The sequence below is a fragment of the Lagopus leucura genome, unplaced genomic scaffold (genome assembly GCF_019238085.1).
Source record: "Lagopus leucura isolate 7727_CA_CO unplaced genomic scaffold, USGS_WTPT01 Super-Scaffold_100159, whole genome shotgun sequence".
Lineage (NCBI taxonomy): Eukaryota > Metazoa > Chordata > Aves > Galliformes > Phasianidae > Lagopus > Lagopus leucura.
In genome coordinates, this window is record NW_024962335.1 from 30,427,627 (window position 1) to 30,442,233 (window position 14,607).

The window sequence follows — 14,607 nt, forward strand, 5'->3', positions numbered from 1 at the left end:
AATAGTCCCTTACATTTCGTTGCTTTGTGACAAATGGCAACAGAGGGACAGTGTGACAAAACGGTGTTTGACATGCGTGCATGAAGCAAAGAGGAGCCATTGAATTACTCCATGCAGAAAAAATGCCACTGACTTTCACTGATGCTTGCTGAACATTTATGGAGACCAAACAGCAGATGTGAGCACAGTGTGGTGGTGAGTGGTGGCTTTCAGCAGTGGTGACAGCAACAGTGGTACACCTTTGCTGGTACAGATTTTCATGAGCACAGCACACAAACTCTTGTTCACCACTGGCAAAAACACATAGCTAGGTGATGACTGTGTTGAAAAAGTGTTTTGTAGCTGAGCATTTGCTCTACCAAACAGTGTTTTATTGTGCTCTTTCTAGCAGTTTGCGTGGAAATAAATAGGAGGCATTACTTTTGGAGTGATCTACATATATCAACAATGAAGGTTTACCAGTTCGTTCAGTACCTCTGAAGATAACTAGCAAATGCTAGGGATAGATGCTAACCAGATCCCAGACAAGACAAACAAAAAAAAAACGTATTCCATTTTTAGTAAATTGAGCAATTAAAATTAAGTCATTATTTTAAATATTAAGTCAGATTTTAAACTGACCTACTTGAAGCATGGTTTATTTTTTTGCTCAGAAGCAAAAAAGCACTAATAAAAGTATTAGGCACTAATTTTGAGGTCTTGCACAGTTTTACCTTGCAACATTAGACAAGTCAAGGTGTTTCTGAACTTCCAGCAACACTTCTCGAAAGAAACGTAAGCGTTTTTCCTCAAACTGCTGACACTGTTCAAATACCTGCTCCATGTTTTCCATGTACTGAGGAGTGGCATTATCTAATTCTTTCAGTGATTTTTCATACTTTTCTTTTGTCTGAGATAGAAGGAATAAAAAAGAAATCAATTAGCAATACTTTTATTACAGTCCTACAAGACCCACAAGTATAGTAATAGGCAAGACCTGGACTAAAATACACCAAATCACATTCTCTTTGCATTACCACCAAGTATCTGTTTGATCATGATTAGAGTTTGCTAACAAAATAACCAAACAATTCCAATAAAGGCCTAAGCCTCCTCTCCAGCTTCTTAAAAGAAATTATGAAAAACGTTAATGTAATCTTAAAGGTAAAAAACAAAGAAAGCATTTAGTATAAGAGTAAGCGGTCTTTCAATTTACAGGGTCTCTTAGTTAAAGATGGCCAAATAATTTCCAAGTGTTAGCATTCCCCCTTCAGCAGTTTACGTAGTTCACTGTGAGTTCCAAACAGAAAAAGGTATAATTGCATACATTCCTGTGAACATAAGCCATAAATCTAGCGAGCTCAGTTAACACAACTGTGGACTCTAGATCAACTTATAGCAGTAGTTCAGAGATATTAAGAGATCCCAGCAAAGATAATGTTGGCCATCCAGATCACACAGCAACATCACAAAGGGAAAATTATTTTTTTTGGGAAAAAAAAAAAAAAGTCACACATTTACTTCATTTAAATAGACTGCATCAGCTCCATTTCCTTAAATAATAATTTTTTAAAAGTGCACATTATGCAATCAGGAATGATGACGATTTTAGATGCCAGCACGCTTTAAGCATCTATCTCACGTTCTCTCAAATGAAATAACTCAGTCCTCACTACCAAATATGAATAACTCTTGTATTATTCTATTTCTTTCCCTACTCAGAGCACTCAGATAAAATAGAGGCTATACGATCTGTTCTTCACAAAAGAACATAGCAATGACATACTCTGTCAAAAATCCCAAATTCTGACACAGGACCATAACAGACTAAGCTGTGCTGCAGTCTACAGCACATTCAGGAGGACAAAAAATCTTTAGATATCGACAAGTATATATTAGTCATACCTTTAGTACATCTTGTTTGCTTCTCTCTACTTTGTCTTGTAATTTCTTGAGTTGTTCAGGATTTAATGCTGGATCAGCTTTGCTATTTGTCTCTCTAGATATAGCCAGTTTCTCCTCTTTACAGGCTGCATGATATGCTTTCTTTGCAGCTTCCACCTAGAAAGATAATTTGAATCTCTGCATCTGTGACACTTTATACAACAATTGTGATGGTTTTGTTTCAGGATTTTTTTTTTTTTTGTTTGGTTTGGGTTTTTTTTGGTACACTTCTTATTTAGGCCAAGGATTGAACAGTACGCAATAATCAATGTAAGGAAATTATTACAGTACTTTGAAATCAACGTATTTCACCATACAACAAATACCACTTATAAAAGCTTGGAGAAGTGAAGTAAGACTCAAGAAAGGTTTACAGGAAGTCTGAAGTACAACAAGTTTTCCTCGTGCCCATGTTCCCCTGCTCCCCTTCTTCTACACACCTGTTATTTAAGGACGTTGCGGGACAAGGAGAAAATTTGCAAATGCTTTTCCCCTGATCATTTCTTTGAACAATACGTAACTTTCCAGTGCATAGGACCAGGTGTTATTGAAATAACTTAAATTCCACTTTTTCCAGAATTTCAGCGAAGACACGAAGATTAAGAGAGACCAAAAGAAAATACTGATTTTCAGAAGAGGACAGAAAGCAAGAGATCTTTTTGAGAAAGGAGGGTCCAGCAGAGAAAATAGGGAGTTTACTCCCTTACAGAGATGTGAGACATTAATATATTGTAACACAAGATATCTAATACATAATCTACTGCTGTACCTCTTTCAGCTTTTTTGCCCAGGGTTTCTGAGCTTTCCTAAATCCATCTTCTGCTTCTTTGGTTTCCTTAAATCCTCCCATCATTTGCTTATGAAAGGCTTCCTTCTGCCAGTTCTTGATTTTTTCAAAGTCTTCATTCATCAGTGAACCTTTTACTTCTAGATGTAGTTCACTCACTTTTTCAGCTTCTGACATAAAAGCACACCAAGCCCTTTCTACTGTTCCATACTGTGGGCCTAAACACAACAGAAAGTGTCATTCTCAATAACCATCACCCACATGGAACTTATATTCCCAAGAGACTACCTGAAGCTATTGACTTACATTCATTTCTAAATAGGAATTCCTAGATAACTATGCAAACCTAGAAAAGGGATTTTTTTTTTAATAAAGATATTTTTAGAATATAACATGTTAAAATCATACTTAAATAATATTCATTTAGTCTGGCCTGCATCTCCCTAAACTGCAATTCCCAGTTACACTTATTAGCTCCTGTTTGAACTGCCTTCCATTTCTCAACATACTTTTTGAAGTATGTTTTTTTGTCTTTTCCTGGACAACCAGGAAAAGAAAAGCTAACTCAGAATATACTAAAATGCTATCAGATCAGCCTTTCATTAAAACACTATTTTTCTATTATTGGTTCCCCAACAATCACTGACACCTTTTTAGACAGACATACTTTTCAAACAGTGCGTTCTCTACCATTATTTAGCTAGAAACAGCTAATGTGTAGAACTGAATTTATTTGGATACATCAACACTGGAGGCAATATTCACCTGCTTCCATAAGAAAAAAGCAAATTAGAAAAGGAGCTATGTTTTTGTCTTTTGTGTTTGTTTTTTGGTTTGCTTTGCTTTGTCTTAATCAAGGAAAGCTTGATCCTTGAAAGACTCATTTGTTACACTACTGAGCCATCTGCAAAGGTTCCATTTAAGCTAAACATTTCTACTTTCAACTTACCAAGAACATTCAAATTTTTTTTTCTATTTGAGAAATGTTTCAGAGTTCAAAACGAGGATGTATTACCTTTTTCCACAAGCTGTTTCCATCTCTTTGCCCATTCTGTAAGTTGCTGAGCATAGACCTTCTCTATCCGTGCACGTTCATGAATACAGTTCATGAGATCATTGCAAAGTCTGTGACCATCATCGATTCTCTTCACTGTCCGCTTGTAATTTCCAACCTATAAAGAAACAAACACTTAGCAATTCCTGCTTGAAACATCTGAAAGCAAAGTAAGTCTCTAATACACATACAGCAACAGTACAAGGATAATCTGCTACCAGGAATTCATCAATTATACCACCCAGTATTTGCAATTAATCTTAAAACCTAACTTATATGAGATATTAGAAATAAATTGTAGTATGGTCTGCACGAAAGATGCTGGAAGTTTCCTGAAAGAACACCACAAAGCTGACAAGTCGTCCTATAGAAAAAAAAGGCTATTAAAAAAGCAAGCTCACCATTCAGCAGACACAGTTCAGTCAGCAATGCAAATACAGCATTACAAAAGAACCCCTGCATTATTAGTCTTGCAGTGTAAGTATAGGTAATTGCCACAATAGTTATTAAGAAATTGTTCTGCATTATTACTGCTTGGCAATGCTTCAGATGGTCAAAATACTTGACGCAAGCACTGAAGGAGGAAAGAATGTATGTATTACTGAGTATCCTAACTTCACATTCCGTTTAATTAGAAGATTGATAAAACTGCAACAACATACTGTAAAATCTACACTGAACATTAAAGAATTTTTGTCTTCTAAGAACGCAGTATAGAAAAACACATCCACTGTGTAACCAGCAGAGATCAGAGGCACACTATATTATAGCTGTGCTTCAGTGTTGACAAGGTAGGTTGCAATTAGTTCAAAAGTATACTCTACAATTTAATGTGGGCTCAGTTCTGACAGTGACTTGGAAGCTCCTACCCCTAGCATAAACACAAACATTGTAGAGAGGAAAAACTAGGACCCCATGTACAAGATGCAAAGGGATGAGATACGGAGAAAAATGTACAAACTTTATATAAATGAACACCTATTCATTTTTGTGTATTATCAACATTAAACAAAACAATCTAAGCAATGCGAGGGGTGGACAGGGAAAAAGTGATACAGCTGACAAACCAGTATTTCAACTAGTTTCAAGGTCAGTCAGGTTGATTTCTGTAAGCATTAAACAAAACATGAAAACTCAGGTAACAGAATTTGCACGGCCTATTAAATATTACAGTCAACTTCTTATCAGCCCAAACCACCTGACTGAAAAAAAAAAAAGATAAGCAGTGAAGTAGTAGGTCAACCATTCAAATACTTAAAGCACATTTGCCATTTTTACATGAATCACATCTTAAGTGTGGGAAGCCATCCAACTTTCCAGTTCGTATTTATTCAGAATTTTGTCAGCAGATGCACACGCAAACCATCTGCTTCAGAAAAGCTGCTCAGAGTACAAAGGGAAATATTTTAATATTCTTAAAAGAAGGAAAACTATATTAAGTGCTGGAAAAAATAAATGGGACTTTATCAGTGACTAATCTGAAGTCTGATGAAGACAAACATTGGTCAAAAATAAGTTGACAAAATTCAGGGTCAAAGCTGGAAAAAAGTAACCAAAACAAACAATGACAGGGCAATTTATTAAGACATTGTCCTCAAAGCATTAATTTGAGTATTTTTTGGACTATAGCACTTCAATAGATCTAAGAAACTCAGTTATTATCAGACTTGGACATAAAACATAATGCAAGCGAAGATAAGAAACTATCAGCAGTGCAAAGAAGCAGGCATCAAAAATCAGACAGAGCACGCATCCATGTCCAGACAGACTTCATCTAGTAATACGAAACGTATGAAAAGGAACCTCTTATTTTCAGGGCAAATATTGAAAATGAGAAATTAGTAGTTTCAGACTAACACCACACAGTAACAAAGATCAGTTTGTAGGTCACTCCAAAAGTAATGCCTCCCATTTATTTCCACAGAAACTACATCAGATGCAAAGAGCACAATCTCACTATTTGATAGAGCACATTCTCAGCTACACAACACTCCTTTTCAACAGTCACCACCATTAGCTATGCATTGTCCCCAGCAATAAACAAGAGCAGCATATCACATTCTTAAAATCTGTCTCAGCAGAGGTGACCCTCTGCCTGCAACAAAACACCCAGCTCCTCACTGCTCACAGTCATTGATGCCATTTTGTCAGACTGTCCCTCTGCTGCCATCTGTCACAGAGTAACAAAATGTAATGGAATACCGGTGGAAATGTTCAGCCTCTACTGCCATACCACCAACATCAGCCTCTGATTCTGTGAGCTAACATCATAAAATAGGTGGCATTACTTTTGGAGCAGCCCTCATATAATCCAAACATTAAGAAAATTAAGTACCTGAAAGAATACTTGCTGAAGTTTGTGACAGGAGGACAAAATTATTCATATGCTCAAAATTACTCTGGCTGTAGGTACACAGCCAAGCAGGCTTAAAACAGGTTACATTTGGCACAACTACCCAAAGCCTCACATTAGCATCAATTTGAGTCTCTACTTACAGCCTAGGGATTTACGTCTCTAGCAAGAACATTTCCTTTCATAAATTTTCGCTACTAAATTAGCATTTTATATGCTAATACTGAATTGGAGCTGGCTGCCTCATGGTATTTTTAATGTTTTCATTTTGAGTCGTCTGAGCAAATGCTGCCCACACGGTAATATCCAGCAGTTGTCAACTCTCAGGCAGCATTCAAAGAACGGAATTCAGCTCGCCTATTACAGCCTACTCACTCCTCAGCCTTCTGCTGCAGAAGGCCATTTGTAAAAACGCCTCATGTAGACCAGAGAAGATTCACCCACACCACCTCCTTCAGCTGAAGAAGACTGAAAGAACTGGCATGATAGTAAAGAACAAGAACAAGGCCTACAATGCTACGGAATAACAACTTTGTATTCCAAAGAATGTCTTCTATAATATTTTCAAACCAAACACCAAAAATGTTCATTCAAAACACACAAACGTTTCATAAATCACATTAGACATCACATTCAATTTTCACGACCTATGAAGAAAGTCAAAAGTTTTGGAAACAAAGCATTTTTCTGTCATTTTTTTCATGACACTGAATGCAAATTACACTGAATGCATTCAGAATTTTTAAAACATCACAATTAACAAATCATTGATACTTCATATCTTTTAAATCATTAGTTTATTCTTCTCCTCTTTGGGGGCGTATTTAAAACGCAGAACATACTTCTCAGACCCTGATTCTTAGTCACTAAGTGAATTCATTCTGCTTCTGTAAGATCACCAGTCCTTAGTATTTTCAGATAAAAGCTCCTTGCTTTTCTAACAACCTGAGCCTCCCAGGGCATACTGTGCAGAGGAAAAAAAAATTAAAAAAAAAAAAAATAATGGGGTTGTGGACTTCCTCCAGTATCTTACTAACACTCACTCCAAGTGCATCATATCAAAGGTGCCCATACAGCTGACACAAACAGAGAATAAGGGAGAACAAGGACTCATATCTAGGGTATAGGTGGCACTGTCAATGAATAACCTGTGGGTCATTAAAAATAAGCATTTCTACAGGCTGTAGCTGTTCCTTTCAATGCCTTACCTTGCAAAATACGCATATACTTTTACTTTGATCTCTACCAACGCCTAATCATCATCTTTCTTACCTTCACGGATATCTAAGTGAACAATAGCATTTGTCTCAGCTTGCTCAAGGCATTTTTAATATGACCACAGCAGTGATTAGCAAGCATAACGCTGGGACTTATTAACAAACGCATCATAATAATTAACAGAAGGCCAGTTTTGTATACCAAATTATGTGGAATTCAATACTATCACTGTATTGAAGGCCAATAGGGTTGTCTGTTTCTTGTATTTTAAAGTAATTTCACAAAATATTGGAACAAGACAGGGTTTTTTTTGTTGTTCAATATAGCAGATGGAAAAAATCCAGAAGGTTTCTAGGTGAATCCTGGGCACCAAATTTCCCACATTCCCTTGGAAATGTTGCTGCCATCCTGCTCCAGGCCATAATCAGTAGCTTCCAGAACACGTTACTCTGTCAGCTAAGTAACACCAATGAAGGAATTTCTTCTTGGAACATATCAACAAGATTCCTCTGTGCACCCAGTGCACACCCTAAGTTCTGCACCCAATAAACAGCCTGAGTTCAGCCAAATCTATCAAGGTACACTGAAACTTGTCAGAATGAAAAAGAGGTTTCAATTTCTTAAGTAATGCAGGGCATTACTACAGTTGAAATTTGATGAAACCCTCCTGTAGCAGTTATCTCTTATCTCTCAGAATGTCCTTCCTTAATATTTTGCAATTCCTTGCTCTCTAACCAAGCGTAGATGAAAACATGCATCAATTTTTCCATCTCCTAAAATATTTTTATTTGCTGAACATCTGGAAGAATCTTGGGAGGGGCAGGAGGTGAAGGGACAGATGTGGTCTACTGGAATGGATTTCTGCTTCCACTAGGAGACAAAAATGCAAGCCAGTACTAGAAGTTTAACTAAACAATGAAAAACTTTTTTCAATTTACCTGTGAAAGCTTCTATTTCCAACTTATGGTATGGAAAGGTATTTCTGAAAGCCTAATCATCTGTTCTTGCAATCCAAAAGAAAAAGCTGACCAGTTAAAGTCAGATGACATTTCATGGAGGTCTGAACTGCAACGGCAAAAACTTAACTAGCTTATAAACACTTCAATAAACACAATTTTATCAGCTCAATAGAATGACAACATTTGAAAAATAAAAGTGGTTCAGTTTCAAAGATACGCAGTGAGAAAAACCACAGTCCTCACAGGAAGTTCTTAGGGTACATTCCACAGCCAGCCACCTCACTCTTTCCTAAGTGTCTTTCAAGGAAAAGATGTGCTTCGCAGCAAGCTCCAAAGGTAAATAAATTTGAGCTATTTTGGAGTATGAGGCAACAAATTCAAAAGCTTACCATGTCTGCCTCTTCTGTGGCACAGCCAGGTTTAAATACATTCACTGCATTCAGTTGTGGCAGTGAAACACAACAACGTGGCTTTCAACAAACTGTAGGCTGTCTTTAAAAACAAACAGCAAAAATGAACATGTCACACCTTAAAAACTTCTGATGAAACAGAAAGGATGCAAATGACAAGTCTGCAGTAACACTGCAACTTATAAATTGATTAAGAATGCTGTAATTCTTATTGTGAAGCATAAAGTACAGAGGCTGTGATTCTTGAGATGCTGCATCTTTTCTAATTAAGATGAAAAACATGGATCACAGCAGTTTATTTATCCAGTTTGAGAAAGACAAGGTTGGAGCTCAAAGTTGCAATTTTCAGAAACAAAATAATTGACTCAGAAGATAATGAAAAATGACAAATTTTAATCTAAAATTCAGACAAACTTTGGTTGCAAAGATGGCTCCAAACCCAGCAAGCCAAGAGCATGGTAATTAAGTTTGACAGGCCTGCTATTAGTGTCTACATGTCATTGTTAATACTGAAGAGTTACTCTTAAGTTGACGTCTTGGTACAAGATGTCCTTCGCTTCAAGTTAATGTTCTACTGATAGTGGAAGTCTGGCATACCTCCCCCTTATTAACTCTTGAGTTTAGGAGTAATTCTTGCCTTGTTGTTTTTTCAGGCTGTCCTGCAGAAAGGCAAGGCTTAGAGACAAAAGGTACCTTATGTCATGACAAAATTTGGCTTAAGTATCTGCAGGATGTCTTAATTATTCATTTAATGAAAATATTCAGAACTACATATAAATCAAACTACAGTCCAGGCTAGTAAGAGGCATATATGTTCAATTGCAATGACTCACACTGAAATGCACAAAAGTACAGCGTGGAGGTCACAAGAAAACTATTCCCAGATGAAAGAAATTGCTCAAAATATTCTATATCAAAGCTGCACTGCAGCAGGCAGCACATTCAGCACTTTCCCATTTGCCCTTAAGTTGTGCTTTAGTCCAAGCATCTTGTTCAGGACCAGGATTAAAAATCGTCACTGTTACATGATGCTACATAGAATTATAATGACTTGCTGGATAAGGAATTGGCTGGATGGTCACATTCAATAAAATTGTGGTCAATGGCTCAACATCCAAATGGAGATTGGTGATCAATGGCACTCCTCAGAGACTGATGCTGGAATCGGTGCAATTTATTATCTTTGCAGGTGACACAAACAGTGGAATCGGGTGCACCCTCAGCATGTTTGCAGACAACGCTAAGCTGAGTGGTGCAGTTGACATGCTAAAGGGAAGGGATGCTATCGAAAGGGGCCTGGATAGTTTTGAGAAGTGGGTCATGTAAACCTCATGAAGTTCAGCCAGGCCAAAAACAAAGTCCTGCACCTGGGTTAAGGCAATCCCAAGCACAGATACAAGTTGGGTGCAGAATGGCTTCAGAGTGCCACAACGATAATCAGAGGGCTCGAGCACCTCCCCTATGGGGACAGGCTGAGAGAGCTGGGGCTCTTCAGCCTGGAGAGGAGGAAGCTCCAAAGAGACCTCTAGAGTGTGAAGATCCCACATTCTTTCTGCAATCATACTACAGAGCGCCCCTACAAAAAAAAGTATTCATAAAACTGACAATCCAATATGTTTAAAATAATTCTTGATAAACAGAATAGTCATTGTTCACATAATAGTAAATAAATCTCCCAATAAGCATTAGCTGCCTATTAAAAAGAGCCCCAACAGTAACTTCAGCATTAGATAGGCCTTTTAGATACAGGAAATCTGCATCAAAACACAATTACCACCAGAATTCATTGGAAGCCTAGAAATGCTTTCATCTAAAAGGAAACACAATGGTAGACAACCAAAACCAAGATGTCTGACATAGAATGGTCCAGATATTTTCCCCATATTTACTACAGCTAAATTCAGTTGCCAGTCACACGGTAGAAATTTACCCCACTGAATACAGTTCATCTAGACTGCATACTGACCACAGGCAGCACTGCGGTACTGGCTGTGTCAAACACTTGTTTCCTGTAATTAACTTCTTTAGTAACATGCTTTCTGCTTTATGAAGTTTGCTCTCTTTAAACTTTTATGAAGTTATTGTGACATGTGAAAGCCTTCTCCAGACTTTGGCAGAAGTTAGTGTGATCTTGCACTGTGCTTTATATTACCTTTCTGCATGAACGCTCTTACACTGAGAGAGCATAAGTTCTCTCAAAAAAAATAATCTTACACCTAGGCACCAGCAGCAAATGCAGTAAATTCATATATTAGCTTAAACATTAAGCTATGTATACTTACAATAGTGTTTAACCAGTTACTTTCAATTTAATATTGTTCATTCAATTCCATTGATAATTTTAAAAGCTCTTCCCCCTGCCCCCAGCAATTAGAATCTGCAAAGGTTAGATTCTGGATTGCACACTGCATCAGAAAGGACGTTTCTCAAGTCTCTGCCATTTAAAAAACCTTGACAGAACTGGGCCAAAATCTAAAAAGTCATTTTTACCCTGAAGGCTATTTCTGCAGATCACAGTAACCGGAGACATCTTATATTGCAGCTCTCTCCACAGTTTATCGTGCACAAAAAAACAAATTTTCTATAGTAAGAGAAAAAATACAAAATCAAAATACTGTGAATAAAAGGCTTAGGTTACCTCCCAGAAGCTATCACTAGAAACTTCTACTCCAACAGAATCATCGTATAAGCCAGACATTTCTACGTATGGAGAGCTTGCAAGAATTCAGAGCTTCAACACCTTCAAAACCTGCACAGAGATTAAAAAAAAAAAAGAGCGTTATTAATGAAGAACAGTTATTAGAAGAAAAATGAAGTACCATCCTTAAATTCTTGGATATCATGAAGAACAAAATAAAAACAAATGCCAAGCACACACAGCATGTAAGTGCATTCTGAAACAGAATCATTTCCTGTCAGTTCTCAGCTCTACCATCGTATTTACGGTGTTCAGAAGCTGTTCAATTCATCTGTCAAATATCACTGAACTTACAGTTTACATTTACTTTAAGAAAAAAAGGAAATCTCTTAAAGACAGTTGAACAGTGTGATTTCTACTTGCTGAGCATGCAAAGCACTCTAAGAGACGATCGGTTGAACTTTGCTAACAATACAATAACCATTTCTTTTTCATTGGAAAACTACATTATGTAATAAAAACCATTGGAAACATTTAAGGCCAAGAACAACTATGGATTTAAAAATAAACCTCCTCCATTCCTGCCATTTCTACAGGAATCTTAGATTCAAATAATCTACTAAAAGCTAAAGGCACCCACAAAAGCAAACAGCTTCCTCCCTCAACAACAGAAAGCAAAAAGCTACAGGAAAGACGATTAGAGTTACTGAATTCAATTTGCAGGAGGCAAAGCCAGCCTCCTCCCTGAAAACCTTAGTACATAAGTTATTCAGACAGTTATTTCACCTACAGTCACCTGTGACCAGACCTCATACCAGGCCAGCTAACTAACAGCTGTGTCATTTGCTTCTTTTTTTTGCCAACGCTCCTCTGGATTCTAAAGGAGAGAATAGATTTGAAATGACAGTACAATACATATCTACTATTCCCAGTGTACTAAGTAAAAAGCTGCATATCTCATGGCAAAAGGTCTACTTGAAGGTGACAATTACTTCCACATTCAAATTCATAGAAAACTTAAATAGCTCTAATACTGAATAGAGAACTGAAAACTGCCAAAGAGACATCACAGTCTCATAGGACGGCCTGGGTTGAAAAGGACCACAATGATCATCTAGTTTCAAGCCCCCTGCTACGTGCAGGGTCGCCAACCACCAGACCAGGCTGCCCAGAGCCACATCCAGCCTGGCCTTGAATGCCTCCAGGGATGGGGCATCCACAGCCTCCTTGGGCAACCTGTTCCAGTGTGTCACCACCCTCTGTGTGAAAAACTTCCTCCTAGTATCTGACCAGAACCTTCCCCGTCTCAGTTTAAAACCATTCCCCCATCCTATCACTTATCCACCCTAGGATATCAATTACATTTAATTTCAAAAAGATGTTCAAAAATACAGGAAGGGTTCTGCGAGTCAAGGAAACAAGGGGTAGCAGTTGTTCTATTAAAAAAAAAAAAAAAAATTCTCCATAAAGAGTCATTTGGTCACAAACCAGAAATCCTTATTTATAATTCCTTACAATTAGTCACTGTTACACTTAAAATACAGAAGTAATAAGGTCTTTCTGCACCTTTGAAAGGATGATGAGAAATATGGAGACAAAGTAGTTTTATATGTTAGTGTAGTAATCTTCAATTTGCTAATAATAATTACCAGGAGAAAAGTTTTACCACCTGTGCTAGTATGGAATCAAGGGGGAAAACAGAATCATAGAATCTTTAAGGTTAGAAAAGACCTTCAAGATCACCAAGTCCAGTCATCAACCCATCACCACAATGACCACTAAACCACTACCCTAAGCACCACATCTACTTGTTTCTTGCACTAAAACACTGTTTAAACAGTTCTTAGCAGCCTACGTGTAATTAGAATACATTCTTTTCAAGTAAACATCGGCCCTGACTATTCTTACAGTAAGGAAAACAAAGAACATATTTGTAAGTGTTGTTTTCTGACAGCCCTTCCCAGATAGGTAGAAGCAGCACAGAGAGGATGCAAGAGTGCCATAAGCTTTCAAGTAGTTGGACAAACTTGAAACAATAGTTTGATATTAAAAAGTTGTTGTTTTTTTTTTTCCCCCCCAAGAGTTTGATTATTTTAAAGTTTTCCTGAAAATACAAGGCTATGCGGTGGTACCTTTAACAATAATTCCAGACACTTTTTCTGATCAAAAGGACACCTAGCAGACAACTTGCTTGACCAAACACTGCTAGCTATTTTCTCAGATGTTTATTTGCCTCTCTGATATTCCACATTAAGGAGCACAAACACAGTACTCTCAAAACCAACAGTGAATGAAGCAAATGCAACCCAGGAATGCTATGCAGACTGAGTGAGGTTCTCAGGAAGGGTTGCATCGATCTCCTACAGCAGTTACAACACAGTCTTTAAAACCAAAGTGTTTGTTGCTGTTTGGGAAAGATCAAGCTGAGGATTGTTGAGCTCAGTGTTTCAGAAGAACAAATAATTTTATCAAAAGTATAAACCCAAATCAAGCCAGCCACCCCCTACACATCCCCTATGCCCCCCCAAAAAAGCACAGAAGACCTATTTTTTCCTTCTAAAGAAAACAGTGAAAGTGTTCTGAAGTAACGACAGTGTCACCTTACCTTCTTACCTTTCCTCTTATTAAGACGGCCTAGGCTATATGAGCGCTGGAAAGCTTTATCTGAAAAGCTACACTGAAAAATAGGAAAGGTTGAAACAAAGGAACATTTTCTTAAATGAGGGAGCAGGTTGTGGCAATTTCCTCCCCCTCAAAGTTTTATTCCTCCTAAACCAAAAGTACGTAACACACTAACCTTTTTTTTTTCCATAAAAGCATGAAAATGATCAGCACTCAGGAAATTCTGATGGATTTAAGGTTTTCCTATGCCAAGTACTATGCTGTGAGAAAGTATGAGCAAGCGTATTTAGGGAAATATTATGAAGTCATAGCAACAACAGGCACAAAAAAACACTATTTGTACAGCACAACTTAAAAATAAACGGAATACTGAAATACCAACATCAAACTGAATGAGTCATGCTGCTCTCATGCAATAGATTTATTACAGCAGCCAGTTCTTTAGCACATTTTTTGTTAGGGTTTGGTTCTCCCATCCTTCAAATGAATTTGCAGGGCTTCACAATGAAAGTCAGTTACATGTTGATAGTGAGGGTCATATGCTTAACTGTGAAAAGTAAGCCTGAGAACAACGAAGGCTGCCAGAATAAAATATGGGCCATTTAGATCAGTAAGCCAAAAGAGATGGCTCCTGCATATGATC

At 37.5% G+C, this 14,607-nt stretch overlaps 1 protein-coding gene across 6 annotated transcripts in view; it reads right to left on the bottom strand.

Annotated features, from left to right (window-relative positions):
- Positions 1-14,607, bottom strand: part of PACSIN2 (protein kinase C and casein kinase substrate in neurons 2) — a 53,382-nt gene that overhangs the window by 10,804 nt on the left and 27,971 nt on the right. For all 6 annotated transcript variants that reach the window (XM_042889648.1, XM_042889649.1, XM_042889644.1 and 3 more), the window contains exons 3-7: positions 11,343-11,453; positions 3,726-3,882; positions 2,693-2,928; positions 1,885-2,040; positions 714-889 (exon numbers count right to left, since the gene is read on the bottom strand). In XM_042889648.1, coding sequence (XP_042745582.1) covers positions 714-889; positions 1,885-2,040; positions 2,693-2,928; positions 3,726-3,882; positions 11,343-11,402 — 785 coding nt within the window. In that variant the 5' untranslated portion in view covers positions 11,403-11,453. The remainder of the gene's footprint in view (positions 1-713; positions 890-1,884; positions 2,041-2,692; positions 2,929-3,725; positions 3,883-11,342; positions 11,454-14,607) is intronic.